Below are 18,803 nucleotides of genomic sequence, written 5' to 3' on the forward strand. Positions count from 1 at the left end.
CCTCTCTCAAAGAGTGCAGTGTATATGTAACAGTATAACTTTAGTACGTCCCCTCGCCCCGACACGGGCGCGAACCAGGGACCCTCTGCACACATCAACAACTGACACCCACGAAGCATCGTTATCCATCGCTCCACAAAAGCCGCGGCCCTTGCAGAGCAAGGGGCAACACTACATATTGGTTTCAGAGCAAGTGACGTAACTGATTGAAATGCTACTAGCGCGTACCCGCTAACTAGCTAGCCATTTCACATCCGTTACACTCACCCCCCTTTCAACCTCCTCCTTTTTCCGCAGCAACCAGTGATCCGGGTCAACAGCATCAATGTAACAGTATAACTTTAGTACGTCCCCTCGCCCCGACACGGGCGCGAACCAGGGACCCTCTGCACACATCAACAACTGACACCCACGAAGCATCGTTATCCATCGCTCCACAAAAGCCGCGGCCCTTGCAGAGCAAGGGGCAACACTACATATTGGTTTCAGAGCAAGTGACGTAACTGATTGAAATGCTACTAGCGCGTACCCGCTAACTAGCTAGCCATTTCACATCCGTTACATATAAAGTCAGAAAATCTGCTGTTTCAGCCACTGCCTGTCACCAAGAGAGTACCCCAAGGCTCCATCCTAGGCCCCACGCACTTCTTAATTTACATAAACAACACAGCTCAGGCAGTAGGAAGCTCTCTCATCCATTTACAGTATATGCAGATGATACAGTCTTATACTCAGCTGGCCACTCCCCGGATTTTGTGTTAAATGCTCTACAACAAAGCTTTTTCTTAGTGTCCAACAAGCTTTCTCTACCCTTAACCTTGTTCTGAACACCTCCAAAACAAAGGTCATGTGGTTTGGTAAGAAGAATGCCCCTCTCCCCACCGGTGCGATTACTACCTCTGAGGGTTTAGAGCTTGAGGTAGTCACCTCATACAAGTACTTGGGAGTATGGCTAGACGGTACACTGTCCTTGTCTCAGCACATATCAAAGCTGCAGGCTAAGGTTAAATCTAGACTTGTTTTCCTCTATCGTAATCGCTCCTCTTTCACCCCAGATGCCAAACTAACCCTAATTCAGATAACCATTCTACTACCCATGCTAGATTGCGGAGACGTAATTTATAGATCGGCAGGTAAGGATGCTCTCGAGCGGTTAGATGTTCTTTACCATTCGGTCATCAGTTTTGCCACCAATGCTCCTTAAAGGACACGTCAGATTTGCCACCAATGCTCCTTATAGGACACATCACTGCACTCTTTACTCTTCTGTAAACTGGTCATCTCTGTATACTCGTCGGAAGACCCAGTGGCTGATGCTTATTTATAAAACCCTCTTACGCCTCACTCCCCCCTATCTGAGATATCTACCGCAGCCCTCATCCTCCACATACAACACCCGTTCTGCCAGTCACATTCTGTTAAAGGTCCCCAAAGCACACACATCCCTGGGTCGCTCGTCTTTTCAGTTTGCTGCAGCTAGCGACTGGAACGAGCTGCAACAAACACTCAAACTCGACAGTTTTATCTCAATCTCTTCATTCAAAGTCTCAATCATGGTCACTCTTACTGCAGTTGTGGCTGCTTTGCGTGATTTATTGTTGTCTCTACCTTCTTGCCCTTTGTGCTGTTTGTCTGTGCCCAATCATGTTTGTACCCTGTTTTGTGCTGCTAACATGTTGTGTTGCTACCATGCTGTGTTGTCATGTGTAGCTGCCTTGCTATGTTGTTGTCTTAGGTCTCTCTTTATGTAGTGTTGTGTTGTCTCTCTTGTCGTGATGTGTGTTTTGTCCTATATATATATATATATATAATTACATTTTTTAAATTCCAGCCCCGTTCCCTGGTAGGCCGTCATTGTAAATAAGAATGTTCTTAAATGACTTGCCTAGTTAAATAAAGGTTAAATTAAAATAAAACACTTTTTGAGGATCTGGGGACACATCTTTTTAAGTCTCCTGGGGGGGGAAATACTCCATATGTGTTATTTCATAGTTTTGGCGTCTTCTCTATTATTCTACAATGTAGAAAATAGTAAAAACTTTTTTTTAAACCCTGGAATGAGTAGGTGTGTCCAAACGTTTGACTGGTACTGTATCTACCTCAATTACCTCGTACCCCTGCACATGGACTTGGTACTGGTACTCCGTGTATATATGTAACGGATGTGAAATGGCTAGCTAGTTAGCGGGTACGCGCTAATAGCATTTCAATCGGTTACGTCACTTGCTCTGAGACCTGAAGTAGGGTTTCCCCTTGCTCTGCAAGAGCCGTGGCCTTTGTGGAGCGATGGGTAACGATGCTTCGTGGGCGACCGTTGTTGATGTGTGCAGAAGGTCCCTGGTTCGCGCCCGTGTCGGGGCGAGGGGACGGTTTAAAGTTATACTGTTACATTGGTGCCTTGACCCGGATCACTGGTTGCTGCGGAAAAGGAGGAGGTTGAAAGGGGGGTGAGTGTAACGGATGTGAAATGGCTAGCTAGTTAGCGGGTACGCGCTAATAGCATTTCAATCGGTTACGTCACTTGCTCTGAGACCTGAAGTAGGGTTTCCCCTTGCTCTGCAAGGGCCGTGGCCTTTGTGGAGCGATGGGTAACGATGCTTCGTGGGCAACCGTTGTTGATGTGTGCAGAGGGTCCCTGGTTCGCGCCCGTGTCGGGGCGAGGGGACGGTTTAAAGTTATACTGTTACATATAGCCAAGTTATCCCTTCTCATTTTTCTCTCTGCATTGTTGGGAAGGGGGAAGGGCCCATAAGCAAGCGTGTCACTATTAATCAACCCGTTGTTTATGAAGCATTTACACATCCAGTAGGTGGCGCACTGTAGTATTTTACAGAATTTACCCCAGTTGATACAGCTCTGACGTCAATGCGTTTCTGGGCATGCCTACAAGGCTTCAAAATAAACAAAGACCAAAAGCGGGTGATTGATCATTAAGCTGCCATAAACTTAACTTAAAATACTTTTAGGCCATTTTTTAGCTACTACAAACACCCAGCGTCTGAATCAAGACGTCCCTACCGCCATGGAAAACGCATTGTTGATGCGAGTGAGTGTTTTCTCCGACCAGGGAGGCAGGAAATACATGGAGGACGTTACCGAGGTTGTAGTGGAGCCCGAGTCCGGGGAAGACGAGCTGAACTCGGACGAACAAGACGATACCAAAGGAGATAGCTCGACGGTCGACATTGTGCCTGAAAACGAGCAGTCTGATCAGACTGTACACAACGCACTGAACGAGCCTCTATCTGCCTCCACTACAGTTTCATGGACACAAAATGTACAAAATGGGGACCAAAGTTGTTCTGCAGTTTCGACAGTGGAGAGTTCACCGGCCGAGAGCGATAACCGCCCCCAGCGCTCAGTGGCTTTCTTCGCGGTGTTTGATGGCCACGGAGGCCGAGAGGCAGCGCAATTCGCACGGGACTATTTATGGGAATTCATCAAGAAACAGCGGGGGTTTTGGTCCAAGGATGACGAGGAAGTGTGTGCAGCTATTCGTAAAGGTTTCGTTGCCTGCCACCATGCCATGTGGAAAAAGCTGCGTAAGTTAGAATCATCCATGTGTCTAGTTAAATATGTATATTGGGATTTGTTGTCGCATCTCTTGCATTTAGCTAGCAAACGCTACGAATTAAATGGCCACCACAGGCTCGATGTTGCTGAATGTGTGATTTGGGTTCTCTGGCTTGACCATCAAAATAAACCTACCACTGCTGCCCATCTGTCAGTAGTAGAGCAAAGAAAGAGACATCCCATGATTCCTATCTAAACCCCCAGCCTATCAGGACAGGCGGGTGTGCGGGGCTCTGGGAATGGGCTTTTTATACGGTTGTCTTCCTCCTCTGTTTGCCTTCGATACGGATGACAATGGGTTTAGCTGCTTGTTTGGGAAGAGTTCGCGACGGTTGCTTGACGTCGACGGCATACCAAATCAGGTTTATTGCTGTAGTAGGCAGGCCTGGCAGCATGTGACATCTGATAATGTTGGTTGTAAAGGAGACGCATCATATGTATTGGATTTGTAAAAACCATTGCGTCCCCCATCCCCTCTTATCCGTTTGATGAATTAGTCTCTTGGCTTATCAGCTGTGAGGGCAGTTGTATTTCGGGCAGTCGTCAGCGATCTGCTCTGGATCTTTCAACTGCCCTGTCAAGTCACTAGTGCACAGTCTGCCCTACACCTGTGGTTTCCAAACTGTGGGGCACGCCACCCCCACTCAGTCTGGTTTTCAACCAGTGGAGGCTCATCAGAAGTGGAAGGGGTCCTCAGTGAATTTCATAAAAATACCAATAGTGAAATATTAAAGATACAACTATACTAAATATATTCACGTCACCAAATAATTGATTAAAATACACTGTTTTGCAATGAAGGTCTACAGTAGCCTCACCAGCACTCTGTAGTGTAGCACCATGGTGTAGCCAGAGGACAGCTAGCTTCCATCCTCCTCTGGGTACATTGACTTCAATACAAAACCTAGGAGGCTCATGGCTTTCACCCCCTTCCAAATACTTACACGGTAATTATGACAACTTCCGGAGGATGTCCTCCAACCTATCGGAGCTCTTGCAGCATGAACTGACATGTTGTCCACCCAATTAAAGGATCAGAGAAAGAATCTAGTACTGAAAGCATAAGCTACAGCTAGCGAGCACGGCAGTGGGTGTTTGAGTAGGCTAAATTAGCAAGCTGCAACAAAATATGTCTCTCTCGCGATTCTCCTTCATTTTTGACCAAATTAATTTGTTTAAAACTGTTCAACTATTGTCTTTCTCTCTCTTTGAGTCAACTACTCGCAACAGTTTTAAACAAATTAATTTGGTTAAAAATGAAGGAGAAGCGAGAGAGACATATTTTGTTGCAGCTTGCTAATTTAGACTACTCAAACACCCGGCTCAAACAGAGAGGGATGCCATGTTAGCTAGCTATGGCTGTCTAACACTGAAAATCTTCCAAGTCAAGGTAAGCATTTGTGTTTTATACATGTATTACCACCAGGGCCTGCCGGTGTAACTGCTAAGCTGCTTGCTGACTGTACACTGTACTGCATCATCGTAGCAGGTTTAATAAGGCCTTCGTTCTAGTTCTATGCTAACTGATGTTAGCTAAAATTGTGACAACGAGAAAGGTTTTTCCGCCTGGTCACAAACCGCTGATGTGTTGAAGTCCACGAGCGAAGGACAACGCGTAGATGCGAGAAGGAATTAACGAGCAAAATGATCATGCTGTTCTTATGTGGCTGCTATGAAAGTGAACTGTGTTTGCGTGTGACCAGGGGTGTTTTCATTACGCCGATTCTGTTGAAAAACTTTTCTTAAACGGAACGATACGGGGATAAACATACCTGAATTTGTCCAATAGAAACTCTCGTTTGCAACTGTTGGACTAATGACTACACCCTAGATCAGCTAGATGCAAGCAAGTGTGTACAAGGAGGTATTGAATATGTCACTGTCTGTCACCTTGATTACTCAGATTATTCTCTTGACCTGTGTGCACCGACGTTGTATACTTTTCATAAACTAGGTTGTAGCAACTTCAAGATGGAGGGAAAATTAGAGTATCGTGTAGTAGCCTAAACCTATCGACGTTACATTGAGCCGGGTGAATGGAATATGAATGACAGTCATCCAATATAATAGAAACAAGGCCGTGCTCATTAAAAAAAACGAATCGTCCTCCCTTATCTTAAACGTCACCAACCGCCACTGCTTTAAACGTAGTCTTGAAAGTTATAATAGTACAAGGTACAAGGTACAATTTCTAATATTGGGTATTACATCATCAGTTCCTCTTGTCATGTTCGTCTTTACAAAACCTTAGAGAGATATTTATAACGTGAAATGTCCAGATCAACCAGACCACGTCAGTCTTTACAAACCTCAGAGAGATATTTAGTTCCCTATATCAGGGGCTGCCCGATCCTGTTCCCTATATCAGGGGCTGCCCGATCCTGTTCCCTATATCAGGGGCTGTCCGATCCTGTTCCCTATATCAGGGGCTGTCCTGTTCCCTATATCAGGGGCTGCCCGATCCTGTTCCCTATATCAGGGGCTGCCCGATCCTGTTCCCTATATCAGGGGCTGTCCGATCCTGTTCCCTATATCAGGGGCTGCCCGATCCTGTTCCCTATATCAGGGGCTGCCCGATCCTGTTCCCTATATCAGGGGCTGCCCGATCCTGTTCCCTATATCAGGGGCTGTCCTGTACCCTATATCAGGAGCTGTCCGATCCTGTTCCCTATATCAGGGGCTGTCCGATCCTGTTCCCCATATCAGGGGCTGCCCGATCCTGTTCCCCATATCAGGGGCTGCCCGATCCTCTTCCCTATATCAGGGGCTGCCCGATCCTCTTCCCTATATCAAGGGCTGCCCGATCCTGTTCCCTATATCAGGGGCTGCCCGATCCTGTTCCCTATATCAGGGGCTTCCCTATATCAGGGGCTGTCCGATCCTGTTCCCTATATCCTGTAGGTTTTTGCTTCAACCCCAGTTGTAAACTAACCTGATTCAGCTTATCAACCAGCTAATTAGTATAATCGGGGGTTGGAGTTAAAACCAACAGGAGGGTAGTTCTCCAGGAACAGGGTTGGAGTTAAAACCAACAGGAGGGTAACTCCAGGAACAGGGTTGGTGTTAAAACCAACAGGAGGGTAGCTCTCCAGGAACAGGGTTGGAGTTAAAACCAACAGGACGGTAACTCCAGGAACAGGGTTGGAGTTAAAACCAACAGGACGATAGTTCTCCAGGAACAGGGTTGGAGTTAAAACCAACAGGAGGGTAACTCCAGGAACAGGGTTGGTGTTAAAACCAACAGGAGGGTAGCTCTCCAGGAACAGGGTTGGAGTTAAAACCAACAGGACGGTAACTCCAGGAACAGGGTTGGAGTTAAAACCAACAGGACGATAGTTCTACAGGAACAGGGTTGGAGTTAAAACCTACAGGACGGTAGTTCTACAGGAACAGGGTTGGAGTTAAAACCTACAGGACGGTAGTTCTACAGGAACAGGGTTGGAGTTAAAACCTACAGGACGGTAGTTCTACAGGAACAGGGTTGGAGTTAAAACCTACAGGACGATAGTTCTACAGGAACAGGGTTGGAGTTAAAACCTACAGGATGGTATCTCTCCAGGAACAGGGTTGGAGTTAAAACTTACAGGATGGTATCTCTCCAGGAACAGGGTTGGAGTTAAAACCAACAGGATGGTATCTCTCCAGGAACAGGGTTAGAGTTAAAACCAACAGGATGGTATCTCTCCAGGAACAGGGTTAGAGTTAAAACCAACAGGATGGTATCTCTCCAGGAACAGGGTTGGAGTTAAAACCAACAGGATGGTATCTCTCCAGGAACAGGGTTAGAGTTAAAACCAACAGGATGGTATCTCTCCAGGAACAGGGTTGGAGTTAAAACCTACAGGATGGTATCTCTCCAGGAACAGGGTTGGAGTTAAAACCTACAGGATGGTATCTCTCCAGGAACAGGGTTGGAGTTAAAACTTACAGGATGGTATCTCTCCAGGAACAGGGTTGGAGTTAAAACCTACAGGATGGTATCTCTCCAGGAACAGGGTTGGAGTTAAAACTTACAGGATGGTATCTCTCCAGGAACAGGGTTGGAGTTAAAACCTACAGGAGGGTAGTTCTACAGGAACAGGGTTGGAGTTAAAACCAACAGGAGGGTATCTCTCCAGGAACAGTAGCTCCTTCCTAACTGTTGTTATATTCAGGGGCCATATTATTGCAGGCAGGGACCTCAGAGAAGTAGGTTAGTCTGAAGGCTATTTCTAAGGCTGGGCAAGGTCCAATAGTTCAACATGTTCTCTCCCTCTTTTCCTTCCCTCTGCAGCCGAATGGCCCAAAACTCTCACGGGGCTTCCCAGCACCTCAGGCACCACGGCCAGTGTAGTGGTCATCCGGGGGGACCGAATGTACGTGGCTCACGTAGGAGACTCTGCCGTAGTGCTGGGGGTCCAGGATGACCCCACGGACCAGTTCATCAGGGCCGTGGAGGTTACACAGGACCACAAGCCTGAGCTGCCCAAGGAAAGGGAACGCATCGAAGGGCTGGGGGGCAGGTAAGACTGACCAACACATACTACCCTACTAGGTTGTCTAGCCAGCCAACTCAACATGGTAATGTTTAGTCTGTCTGACAGACTAGCCTAACATATAATAGTGTACTAGGGCCCCCAACAACCGTACCCTCATGTGACTGTGCATCCAAAACAACAGCCCCTATGACAAGAGAATGGGTTTGTGCCAAGAAGCATGTCTCTCTCTCTCTCAATAGCAACCTAAACTCTCGTCTGCTTTGGGTGATAACAACATTGTCTATTCTAATGGAAACTCACAGTCAGATGAAGCATTGTAGCATCTATGCCTGCTTGGTGGACAACTACAGAAAAACGGACTGGGTGATTTGACTAGCGGGATGGACAGACGTCGGATAAACGACACGCTACTGTAGAGCTGACTGGGTAAACGACACGCTACTGTAGAGCTGACTGGGTAAACGACACGCTACTGTAGAGCTGACTGGGTAAACGACACGCTACTGTAGAGCTGACTGGGTAAACGACACGCTACTGTAGAGCTGACTGGGTAAACGACACGCTACTGTAGAGCTGACTGGGTAAACGACACGCTACTGTAGAGCTGACTGGGTAAACGACACGCTACTGTAGAGCTGACTGGGTAAACGACACGCTACTGTAGAGCTGACCGGGTAAACGACACGCTACTGTAGAGCTGACAGGGTAAACGACACGCTACTGTAGAGCTGACCGGGTAAACGACACGCTACTGTAGAGCTGACCGGGTAAACGACACGCTACTGTAGAGCTGACCGGGTAAACGACACGCTACTGTAGAGCTGACCGGGTAAACGACACGCTACTGTAGAGCTGACCGGGTAAACGACACGCTACTGTAGAGCTGACCGGGTAAACGACACGCTACTGTAGAGCTGACCGGGTAAACGACACGCTACTGTAGAGCTGACCGGGTAAACGACACGCTACTGTAGAGCTGACCGGGTAAACGACACGCTACTGTAGAGCTGACCGGGTAAACGACAAGCTACTGTAAAGCTGACCGGGTAAACGACACGCTACTGTAGAGCTGACCGGGTAAACGACACGCTACTGTAGAGCTGACCGGGTAAACGACACGCTACTGTAGAGCTGACCGGGTAAACGACACGCTACTGTAGAGCTGACTGGGTAAACGACACGCTACTGTAGAGCTGACTGGGTAAACGACACGCTACTGTAGAGCTGACTGGGTAAACGACACGCTACTGTAGAGCTGACTGGGTAAACGACACGCTACTGTAGAGCTGACTGGGTAAAACGACACGCTACTGTAGAGCTGACTGGGTAAATGACACGCTACTGTAGAGCTGACTGGGTAAAACGACACGCTACTGTAGAGCTGACTGGGTAAAACGACACGCTACTGTAGCGCTGACTGGGTAAAACGACACGCTACTGTAGAGCTGACTGGGTAAACGACACGCTACTGTAGAGCTGACTGGGTAAACGACACGCTACTGTAGAGCTGACTGGGTAAACGACACGCTACAGTAGAGCTGACTGGGTAAACGACACGCTACTGTAGAGCTGACTGGGTAAACGACACGCTACTGTAGAGATGACCGGGTAAACGACACGCTACTGTAGAGCTGACCGGGTAAATGACACGCTACTGTAGAGCTGACCGGGTAAACGACACGCTACTGTAGAGCTGACCGGGTAAACGACACGCTACTGTAGAGCTGACCGGGTAAACGACACGCTACTGTAGAGATGACCGGGTAAACGACACGCTACTGTAGAGCTGACCGGGTAAATGACACGCTACTGTAGAGCTGACCGGGTAAACGACACGCTACTGTAGAGCTGACTGGGTAAACGACACGCTACTGTAGAGCTGACTGGGTAAACGACACGCTACTGTAGAGCTGACCGGGTAAACGACACGCTACTGTAGAGCTGACCGGGTAAACGACACGCTACTGTAGAGATGACCGGGTAAACGACACGCTACTGTAGAGCTGACCGGGTAAATGACACGCTACTGTAGAGCTGACCGGGTAAACGACACGCTACTGTAGAGCTGACTGGGTAAACGACACGCTACTGTAGAGCTGACTGGGTAAACGTCACGCTACTGTAGAGCTGACTGGGTAAACGACACGCTACTGTAGAGCTGACTGGGTAAACGACACGCTACTGTAGAGCTGACTGGGTAAACGACACGCTACTGTAGAGCGATCTCCTTCAGATAAGGAACACATAGTGTGCGTCCCAAATGTCCCTGGTTATAAGTAGTGCACTACGGGGAATGGGGGTACTATTTGGGATGAAGCCAGTGATGCCCACAGAGCAAGTGAGCTTGGAGTGATTTTTTCCCCCCCAGTGACTTTAAGACTCTTGCCAGACTAGTCATCAGCATCGCATCAGTTTACTGCCAATATATTGTGTCGGTCTCATACCATAAGTGTTATTATATCAACCAGCCAATTGAAATAAAGGTAGCTTATTGAGCAAGTCGTTTTGGAACATTTTATGCTACTACTAATAATAAGCCTTTTATAAGACGTGTTAATGGTTTATTAAACATTTTGTAAAAATGCGTCCCAAGTAGTTCCCTATTCCTTATGTAGAGCCTGGTCACAAGTAGTACACTATAAAGTAGCTCCCTATTCCTTATGTAGAGCCTGGTCACAAGTAGTACACTATAAAGTAACTCCCTATTCCTTATGTAGAGGCTGGTCACAAGTAGTACACTATAAAGTAACTCCCTATTCCTTATGTAGAGCCTGGTCACAAGTAGTACACCACTGCGACCTGTATGCCCTAGTCGGCTGGCCCTCGCTACATGTTCGTCGTCAGACCCACTGGCTCCAGGTCATCTACAAGGCTATGCTAGGTAAAGTGCCGCCTTATCTCAGTTCACTGGTCACGATGGCTACACCCACCCGCAGCACGCGCTCCAGCAGGTGTATCTCACTGATCATCCCTAAAGCTAAAACCTCATTTGGACGCCTTTCCTTCCAGTTCTCTGCTGCCTGCGACTGGAACGAATTGCAAAAATCTCTGAAGTTGGAGACTTTTATCTCCCTCAACAACTTTAAAAATCTGCTATCCGAGCAGCTAACCGATCGCTGCAGCTGTACATAGTCCATCTGTAAACTACCCACCCAATTTACCTACCTCACCCCCCATACTGCTTTTATTTATTTACTTTTCTGCTCTTTTGCACACCAGTATCTCTTCTTGCACATGATCATCTGATGATTTATCACTCCAGTGTTAATCTGCTAAATTGTAATTATTCGATTTATTGCCTACCTCATGCCTTTTGCACACATTGTATATAGATTCTCTTTTTTTTCTCTACCATGTTATTGACTTGTTTATTGTTTACTCCATGTGTAACTCTGTGTTGTCTGTTCACACTGCTATGCTTTATCTTGGCCAGGTCGCAGTTGCAAATGAGAACTTGTTCTCAACTAGCCTACCTGGTTAAATAAAGGTGAAAATAAAAAATAAAAAAATAAATAAAAAAAGTAGCTCCCTATTCCTTATGTAGAGCCTGGTCACAAGTAGTGCACTATAAAGTAGCTCCCTATTCCTTATGTAGAGCCTGGTCACAAGTAGTGCACTATAAAGTAGCTCCCTATTCCTTATGTAGAGCCTGGTCACAAGTAGTGCACTATAAAGTAGCTCCCTATTCCTTATGTAGAGCCTGGTCACAAGTAGTACACTATAAAGGTAATGCCTTTTGTGGTACTGACTGGCTAAATCATAACTACTTCTTCATCACTACCTTACTGTCTATGATGACTGTCCTGTCTGTCTCCTGTCTCTCTCCCTCCCATCTCCAGTTAGATAACTGTCCTGTCTCTCTCTCCCTCCCATCTCCAGTGTGATAACTGTCCTGTCTGTCTCTCCCTCCTATCTCCAGTGTGATAACTGTCCTGTCTGTCTCTCCCTCCCATCTCCAGTTAGATAACTGTCCTGTCTGTCTCTCCCTCCCATCTCCAGTTAGATAACTGTCCTGTCTGTCTCTCCCTCCTATCTCCAGTGAGATAACTGTCCTGTCTGTGTCTCTCCCTCCTGTCTCCAGTGAGATAACTGTCCTGTCTGTCTCTCTGCCTCCTATCTCCAGTGTGATAACTGTCCTGTCTGTCTCTCCCTCTTGTCTCCAGTTAGATAACTCTCCTCTCTCCCTCCCATCTCCAGTTAGATAACTGTCCTGTCTGTCTCTCCCTCCCATCTCCAGTTAGATAACTGTCCTGTCTGTCTCTCCCTCCTATCTCCAGTGAGATAACTGTCCTGTCTGTGTCTCTCCCTCCTGTCTCCAGTGAGATAACTGTCCTGTCTGTGTCTCTCCCTCCTGTCTCCAGTGAGATAACTGTCCTGTCTGTCTCTCTGCCTCCTGTCTCCAGTGAGATAACTCTCCTGTCTGTCTCTCCCTCCTATCTCCAGTGTGATAACTGTCCTGTCTGTCTCTCCCTCCTATCTCCAGTGAGATAACTCTCCTGTCTGTCTCTCTGCCTCCTGTCTCCAGTGAGATAACTCTCCTGTCTGTCTCTCCCTCCTATCTCCAGTGTGATAACTGTCCTGTCTGTCTCTCTCTCCTGTCTCCAGTGTGATAACTGTCCTGTCTGTCTCTCCCTCCTGTCTCCAGTGTGATAAAGAAGTCTGGTGTGAACCGGGTGGTGTGGAAGAGACCCAGACTGACTCATAACGGTCCCGTCCGGAGGAGCACCGTCATCGACCAGATCCCGTTCCTGGCTGTGGCCAGAGCTCTAGGTACGTTGTTGTGGTCTTAAAGCTCCACAGTGGTTCATTTCCATTTTTATGGAAATAGTTTGATTATTTCGTTTATGTTTCTCCCTGTTACCTGAAACCTTTATTATTTTCAAAGCCGTTGGAGCTGTCGTACTGGCCGTTCGGTCCGAACACGTTCACCAAGTCATGGACATTAGCTGCACTAAACAGAAGTTGCCTCACTCAGAGGCACGTGTTGCTAGGCAACCCCCCTGGACTTGCCCGGGCTAAAGCCACTTAGTGATGGGGGCAGTTCTACTCTTTTTTTTTTTTTGAATATTTTATTTTTGCATTTTCCAATTAACAACATTCAAGACAAACGTGAAAAGATATTAGACAACAATAGGACAAAGTGACAGTAACAGATGAGCGTAACAAAAAGTAAAAATCAAACAAATTATAATTATATATACAAACAAACATACAATAAAAAAAGATTATAATGAGACATTGGATCATATGGTCACCTGCCGTAGGTTACATATTATACATTACGTGTGAAACATTATATAAGGATAATATAGAGATTCATTCAATGTGATGTGGGGGGAGATTCTCCATATAGTCAATAAAAGGTTGCCAAATTCTGTAAAATGTATTTAACTTATTCCTCAAGCGGTAAGTGATTTTCTCCAGTGGGATACAACTATTGACTTCTGATAGCCACATTGCAACTGGCAGGGGGGAATCCAATTTCCATTTCAAGGCAATACATTTCTTGGCAATCGCTAGCAATATTTCTGTTAGCTTTATAGTATGGCTTTGCCTAAGATTGGTGTTAGTAAAGTTGCCCAGTAGACAGACCTCCGGGTCTAAAGGGAATGCAACCCCATGAATTGAGGATATGGTATCGCATATCCCCTGCCAGAAACCGTGTAGTTTTGAACACTGCCAAGTGGAATGGAGGAATGTTCCTTCATCTGAGCCACATCTAAAACATAGGGAGGAGATATCAGTGTTGAACTTGTGCAGTCTAGATGGCGTGATATAGAGCTGATGGAGGAAATTAAACTGGATCAGTCTGTATCTGGAGTTCAGTGTGGATGTAACACCATTCCTGCATAGGTCAATCCATAGACCCTCCTCAAGATCAATACCCAGATCTTTTTCCCATCTAAGTCGGGGTTTATCTAGCCCGGTCAGTGTTAGTCCTGACATAAGAGCATCGTAAACACGGGAAATGGTCTTGAACAGTGGTTGGTCTGCGTGGCAGAGTTGTTCAATAGGTGACATCTTAGGTAGGTTCCATTGTCCCTTGAGAGACACCCTAATAAAGTTTCGTAGTTGTAGGTAGCTAAAGAAGTCCCTGTTAGGCAAGTGGTATTTCTGTTTCAGCTGATCAAAAGACATAAGGACTCCCTCCTCGTAACAATGTTCCAGAAGAGTGATCCCCTTATCAGACCATGGTCTAAAGTTACCATTCTGGAAAAACATAGGAATCAATCTATTGTTCCATAAAGGGGTTTTAGGGGAAAGGAATCCCCCTCGTCCGAACAGCTCTTGCAGTTTGCACCATGTCAGGACAGAATGTATGATTAAAGGGTTGTCTGTGATGGTTTTAATAGATTTTCTGTCCCATTTGTAAAACAATTCTGCCCCAGTGTCATCGTTTACCTCAAGCTTTTCAATGTTCAACCATGAGGGAGAGGGACCCTTATCAAACCTCTGAGCCAGAAACCTCGACTGTGCTGCCCAGTAGTACATTCTAAAATTGGGGAGGTTTAAGCCTCCTTGACTGTAATCCAGGGTCAGTTTATCCAGGCCAACCCTAGGGGTTTTGCCGTGCCAGATAAACCGTCTGGTCATCTTGTCGAGAGAGGAAAAGAATGCTGCGGGGACAGGGATAGGGAGAGATTGAAACAGATATAGAAATCTGGGCAGGACATTCATTTTAATTACATTGATTCTACCCAGTAGAGTGAGAGGTAAGTCCATCCATTTACAAAGGTCACCCTCCACCTTTTGTAACAAACTGGCCAGATTGAGTTTATAGAGGTTGTTCAGGTTACCATCCACCATTATGCCCAAATATGTGAAGCCCATAGGCGACCATCTAAAAGGAAACTTGTGCTTGATGGTATGATGGTCAAAGACAGACAACGGTAAGATTTCGCTTTTATCTAAATTGACCTTATATCCAGAGAAAGAACTATAACACTGTAGCAGGATCTGCAAGTGAGAGAGGGAGTGTTCTGGGTTTGTTAGAAATAAGATAAGGTCGTCCGCAAAGAGTGATAATTTATGGGTCTGGGGGCCCACCTCAAAGCCATGTATGTCAGGGCACGTTCTAATAGCCTCAGCCAACGGTTCGATGGCGAGGGCAAAGAGGTGGGGGCTAATTGGGCAACCTTGTCTGTTCCCCCTATAGAGAGGGAAAGAGGAGGAAGTAATCCCGTTGGTAGCAATCCTAGCTTTAGGAGATTTGTAGAGTGATTTTATCAAATTTACAAACACGGTGCCTAAACCAAACTTTTCCAAGACGCGAAAGAGGTATGGCCATTCAACCCTATCAAAGGCCTTTTCAGCATCGAGGGAGACTGCGACACTAGGTATTTTGTTTTTGTTAGCAAGGTGAATTATATCAAAGAACCTTCTGAGATTATTGGAGGACAATCTATTAATTATGAAGCCAGTCTGATCTGGGTTGACCAACAGGGGAAGACATGACTCCAGTCTCTTAGATAGCATCTTGGTGACCAGCTTACAATCTGTGTTAAGGAGAGAGATTGGTCTATATGAGGCGCACTTTAGTGGATTTTTCCCTTTCTTGTGGATTACAGTAATCACTGCTTGAGAGAAAGACTCTGGAAAGTAGTTGTCTTCCCTGGCTTTTTTAAGTACCTCCATAAGGTAGGGGACCAACAGCTCCCTAAATTCTTTATAGAACTCTGGAGGGAAGCCATCCTCCCCAGGAGATTTATTAGAAGGTAAGGATTTAATGGCCTCCAACAATTCAGGAACTGAGAAGTGTTCACTCAGGCGCTCGCTGTCTTCCCCTGACAGGCATGGGAGGTTGAGAGAGGAGAGAAAGGAGTCGATCTCTGATAGATCATCGCTTGATTGGGAAGTGTAGAGGTCTTCATAGTATTTCTTAAAGGTATTATTAATTTCAGTAGGGTCGAAAGATATCTCATTAGTAAGAGTTTCTATAGCATTAATTGTCCTCTTACTTTCCTCTGCTTTCAGTTGCCATGCCAATACTTTCTCCAAGCTCGTAATAACGCTGTTTTGATTTAGTGATGACCCTCTCAGCTTGATATGTGTTCAGAATATTATATTTCAGTTTTTTATTTACCAAAAGCCTGTATAGATCTTTAGTCGGGCCTCTTTGGTAGGTTTTCTCTAGCTCTGAGATTTCAGATTCAAGGGCACTCAGTTCCGCACCGTGTTTTCTCTTCAGCCCTTTAGTATAGGAAATGATCTGTCCCCTCAGATAGGCCTTCAATGTGTCCCAAAGAATGAAACTGTCAGGAGCGGAGGGTTTGTTTGTCAAAGTGAAAATATTGATCTGCTCTTTGATGAATGCACAAAATTCAGGTTGCTTTAGGAGTGTAGAATTTAGTCTCCATCTATATGCTCCATTTACCTTGGTAGGAATGGAGATTGATAATACCAGGGGAGAATGGTCACTAAGCAATCTGGGGAGATACTCAACATCTAACACTCTATGAAACAGTTGTGTCGATATTAAAAAGTTATCTATGCGTGTGTGTGTCTTATGTGGGTGTGAATAAAAAGAGTAGTCCCTATCCTGTGGGTGCAACTGTCTCCAGATGTCTAGTAAATTGAGATCTTTCATGAATGACATGGTGAGTTTGCCGGCTTTGGTAAGAAGTGAGGGTTTATCAGAGGACCTATCAAGAACTGTATCTAAACAAAAATTAAAATCTCCTCCAACCAGTAACCATCCTGGTGGTGCTTGAGCAACCTGAAGGAAGACATTCTGAATAAACATATGGTCATCGAAGTTAGGAGCATAGATATTCAATAGGGTCCAAGACTCTGAAAACATATGCCCCTGCACCAAAACAAACCTGCCAGAGGGATCAGAGATGGTGTTGTTGACGCAGAAGGGGATGTGTCTACTTATCAAAATTGCAGTTCCTCTTGCTTTGGAGTTAAAAGAGGACGCAAAAACTTGTCCTACCCATTCCCTCTTCAATTTCTTGTGTTCACTGGCTGTGAGATGTGTTTCTTGTAAAAACACAATGTCAGCCTTTAATTTCTTAAGGTATGTATAGACTCTCTTCCTTTTAATCGGGCTGTTAAGACCTTTTACGTTGAATGTGACATATTTTAGTGGATTAAGCATAGTTGGGTTTCAAATATGTAACTGAATGGAATTCTATCATATGTAGATAGTTAGGAAATGTTTCAACTTTGGTTTGAAAACAGACGTGACCTATGTGTCTCTTTAGGAAGGAAACAATAAACATAGAAAAAAGGGGAAAAAAATAAAGAATCCCCCCCACCCCGATTGTTAGACTAAAACCACAATCCCAACAATCAAACATGAATACACTTGTAGAGATACGTTGCTGCTCGCTTTCCATCTTGCTCTTACTAGCTAAACCTTGGCGTAAACTAAAACCTGCGAGCTCTCTAAATTGAAAACAAACGTTGTGAATAGACATTTATGGCTGAATATTTACTGCCCACGGTAAGGGCTGCTTGAGTCTCTTTTCGAAAGATTAACATAAATGAGGGGGAAAGCAGTGGGCCTAAACCCACTTATTTGCTTCGCCCAGTGATATGGACTAAACCAAAATATACTCTCCTGTAAATGTAATAGAACTCACCCCGGAAAGATACAGTTAGTTGAAAATGTACAAATCAATTATAGCGACCGGAGGATATCAGCGGTTCAGTCCGGATAAGAGAAAACAAACAAACTGCATCTTATCCCCCAAAGAGACCGTCCTGGCTCAGACGTTGCTCAGTTCTTTGAGAAAAGTGTACACTTCTCCCGGTGTGTTGAAGAGATGGCTTCGGCCTTTGTACTGAACTTTCATCCGCGCAGGGTGGATGAGGTAGCCGATGATGTTCTTCTCCTTCAGTGCTTTGGCGGCAGGTCTGAACTGCTTGCGACGTCTTGCGAGATCCGCGCTCATATCCGGGAAAAGGCTGACCCTCTTGCCATCAATGGTTATGTCCCCTTTGGCTTTTGCGAGTTGCAGTACCTTCTCTCTGTCTTGGAAACGGAGGAACCTGATCAGGACGGCCCGTGGGGGCTCATCTGGCCGGGGTTTCGGCGCTGATGTTCTGTGGGCGCGTTCGATTTCCAGTGGCTTGGTGAAGTTGATTGTGCCTAGGACATCCGGGATCCATTGAGTGAAGAAACGGGCCGGGTCACGGCCCTCGCTGTCCTCTTTCAATCCCACCACACGGATATTACTACGTCTGCTCTGGTTCTCCATCTGATCTACCTTGTTTTTGAGGTAGGCATTGTCCTTTTGCAGTTGTATCAAGACCTGGTCATGTCGAGCGATGGTGTCTTCAACTGTGCTAATGCGCAACTCTGCCTCAGTCGTTCTCAAAAGGAGATCATTCATGGAGGATTTCAGGTCGTCAATGGAAGAATGGAGTTCAGCCGTTCTCTTATCGATTTTCATAGAAAGACCTTTGTTACCGTCCTGAATTTCCCGGAGGAGAGTAGCCAGCATGTCGGCAGGCTCGCAAGGGGCCGAGAGCAACAGTCTGGAACTGTCGTTTGAGTCATGAGGGCTAATGCTAATCTTGCTAGCGTTATCGTTATCTTGGGAATCAACGACGTTTTGGTCGTTCTTCTTGCCTCTCGGTCGGCGGTCCATGGCTCTTTGGGAAGTTAAGTACTTGACAATTTATCAGCCGATGTTAGAATATTGTTTCAACGTTGTTATTTAGGTAATAATAGAATAACTTTGAAGAGCTCGGTTTGTCAACGTCTGCTCAGCTCCGCGGCATCACGTCCCTTCGCAGTTCTAC

General features: G+C 45.9%; 1 protein-coding gene across 1 annotated transcript; it reads left to right on the forward strand.

The window, feature by feature from the left end:
* Positions 1-2,866: 2,866 nt before the first annotated feature.
* On the forward strand, positions 2,867-13,433 carry LOC139549611 (protein phosphatase 1D-like). Its single transcript, XM_071360268.1, has 3 exons — positions 2,867-3,542; positions 7,847-8,075; positions 12,697-13,433. Exons 1-3 carry the CDS (start codon positions 3,023-3,025, stop codon positions 12,839-12,841), a joined length of 894 nt encoding a protein of 297 aa, XP_071216369.1. The 5' UTR covers positions 2,867-3,022; the 3' UTR covers positions 12,842-13,433.
* Positions 13,434-18,803: the final 5,370 nt, after the last annotated feature.

Source organism: Salvelinus alpinus, chromosome 22, assembly GCF_045679555.1.
Source record: "Salvelinus alpinus chromosome 22, SLU_Salpinus.1, whole genome shotgun sequence".
Classification (NCBI taxonomy): Eukaryota; Metazoa; Chordata; class Actinopteri; order Salmoniformes; family Salmonidae; genus Salvelinus; species Salvelinus alpinus.

Coding starts and splice junctions, on each gene's coding strand:
- LOC139549611 (XM_071360268.1), top strand. CDS start 3,023: ATGGAAAACGCATTGTTGATGCGAGTGAGTGTTTTCTCCGACCAGGGA. Junction 3,543..7,846: donor TGCCATGTGGAAAAAGCTGC/GTAAGTTAGAAT, acceptor TTCCCTCTGCAG/CCGAATGGCCCAAAACTCTC. Junction 8,076..12,696: donor ATCGAAGGGCTGGGGGGCAG/GTAAGACTGACC, acceptor TCCTGTCTCCAG/TGTGATAAAGAAGTCTGGTG.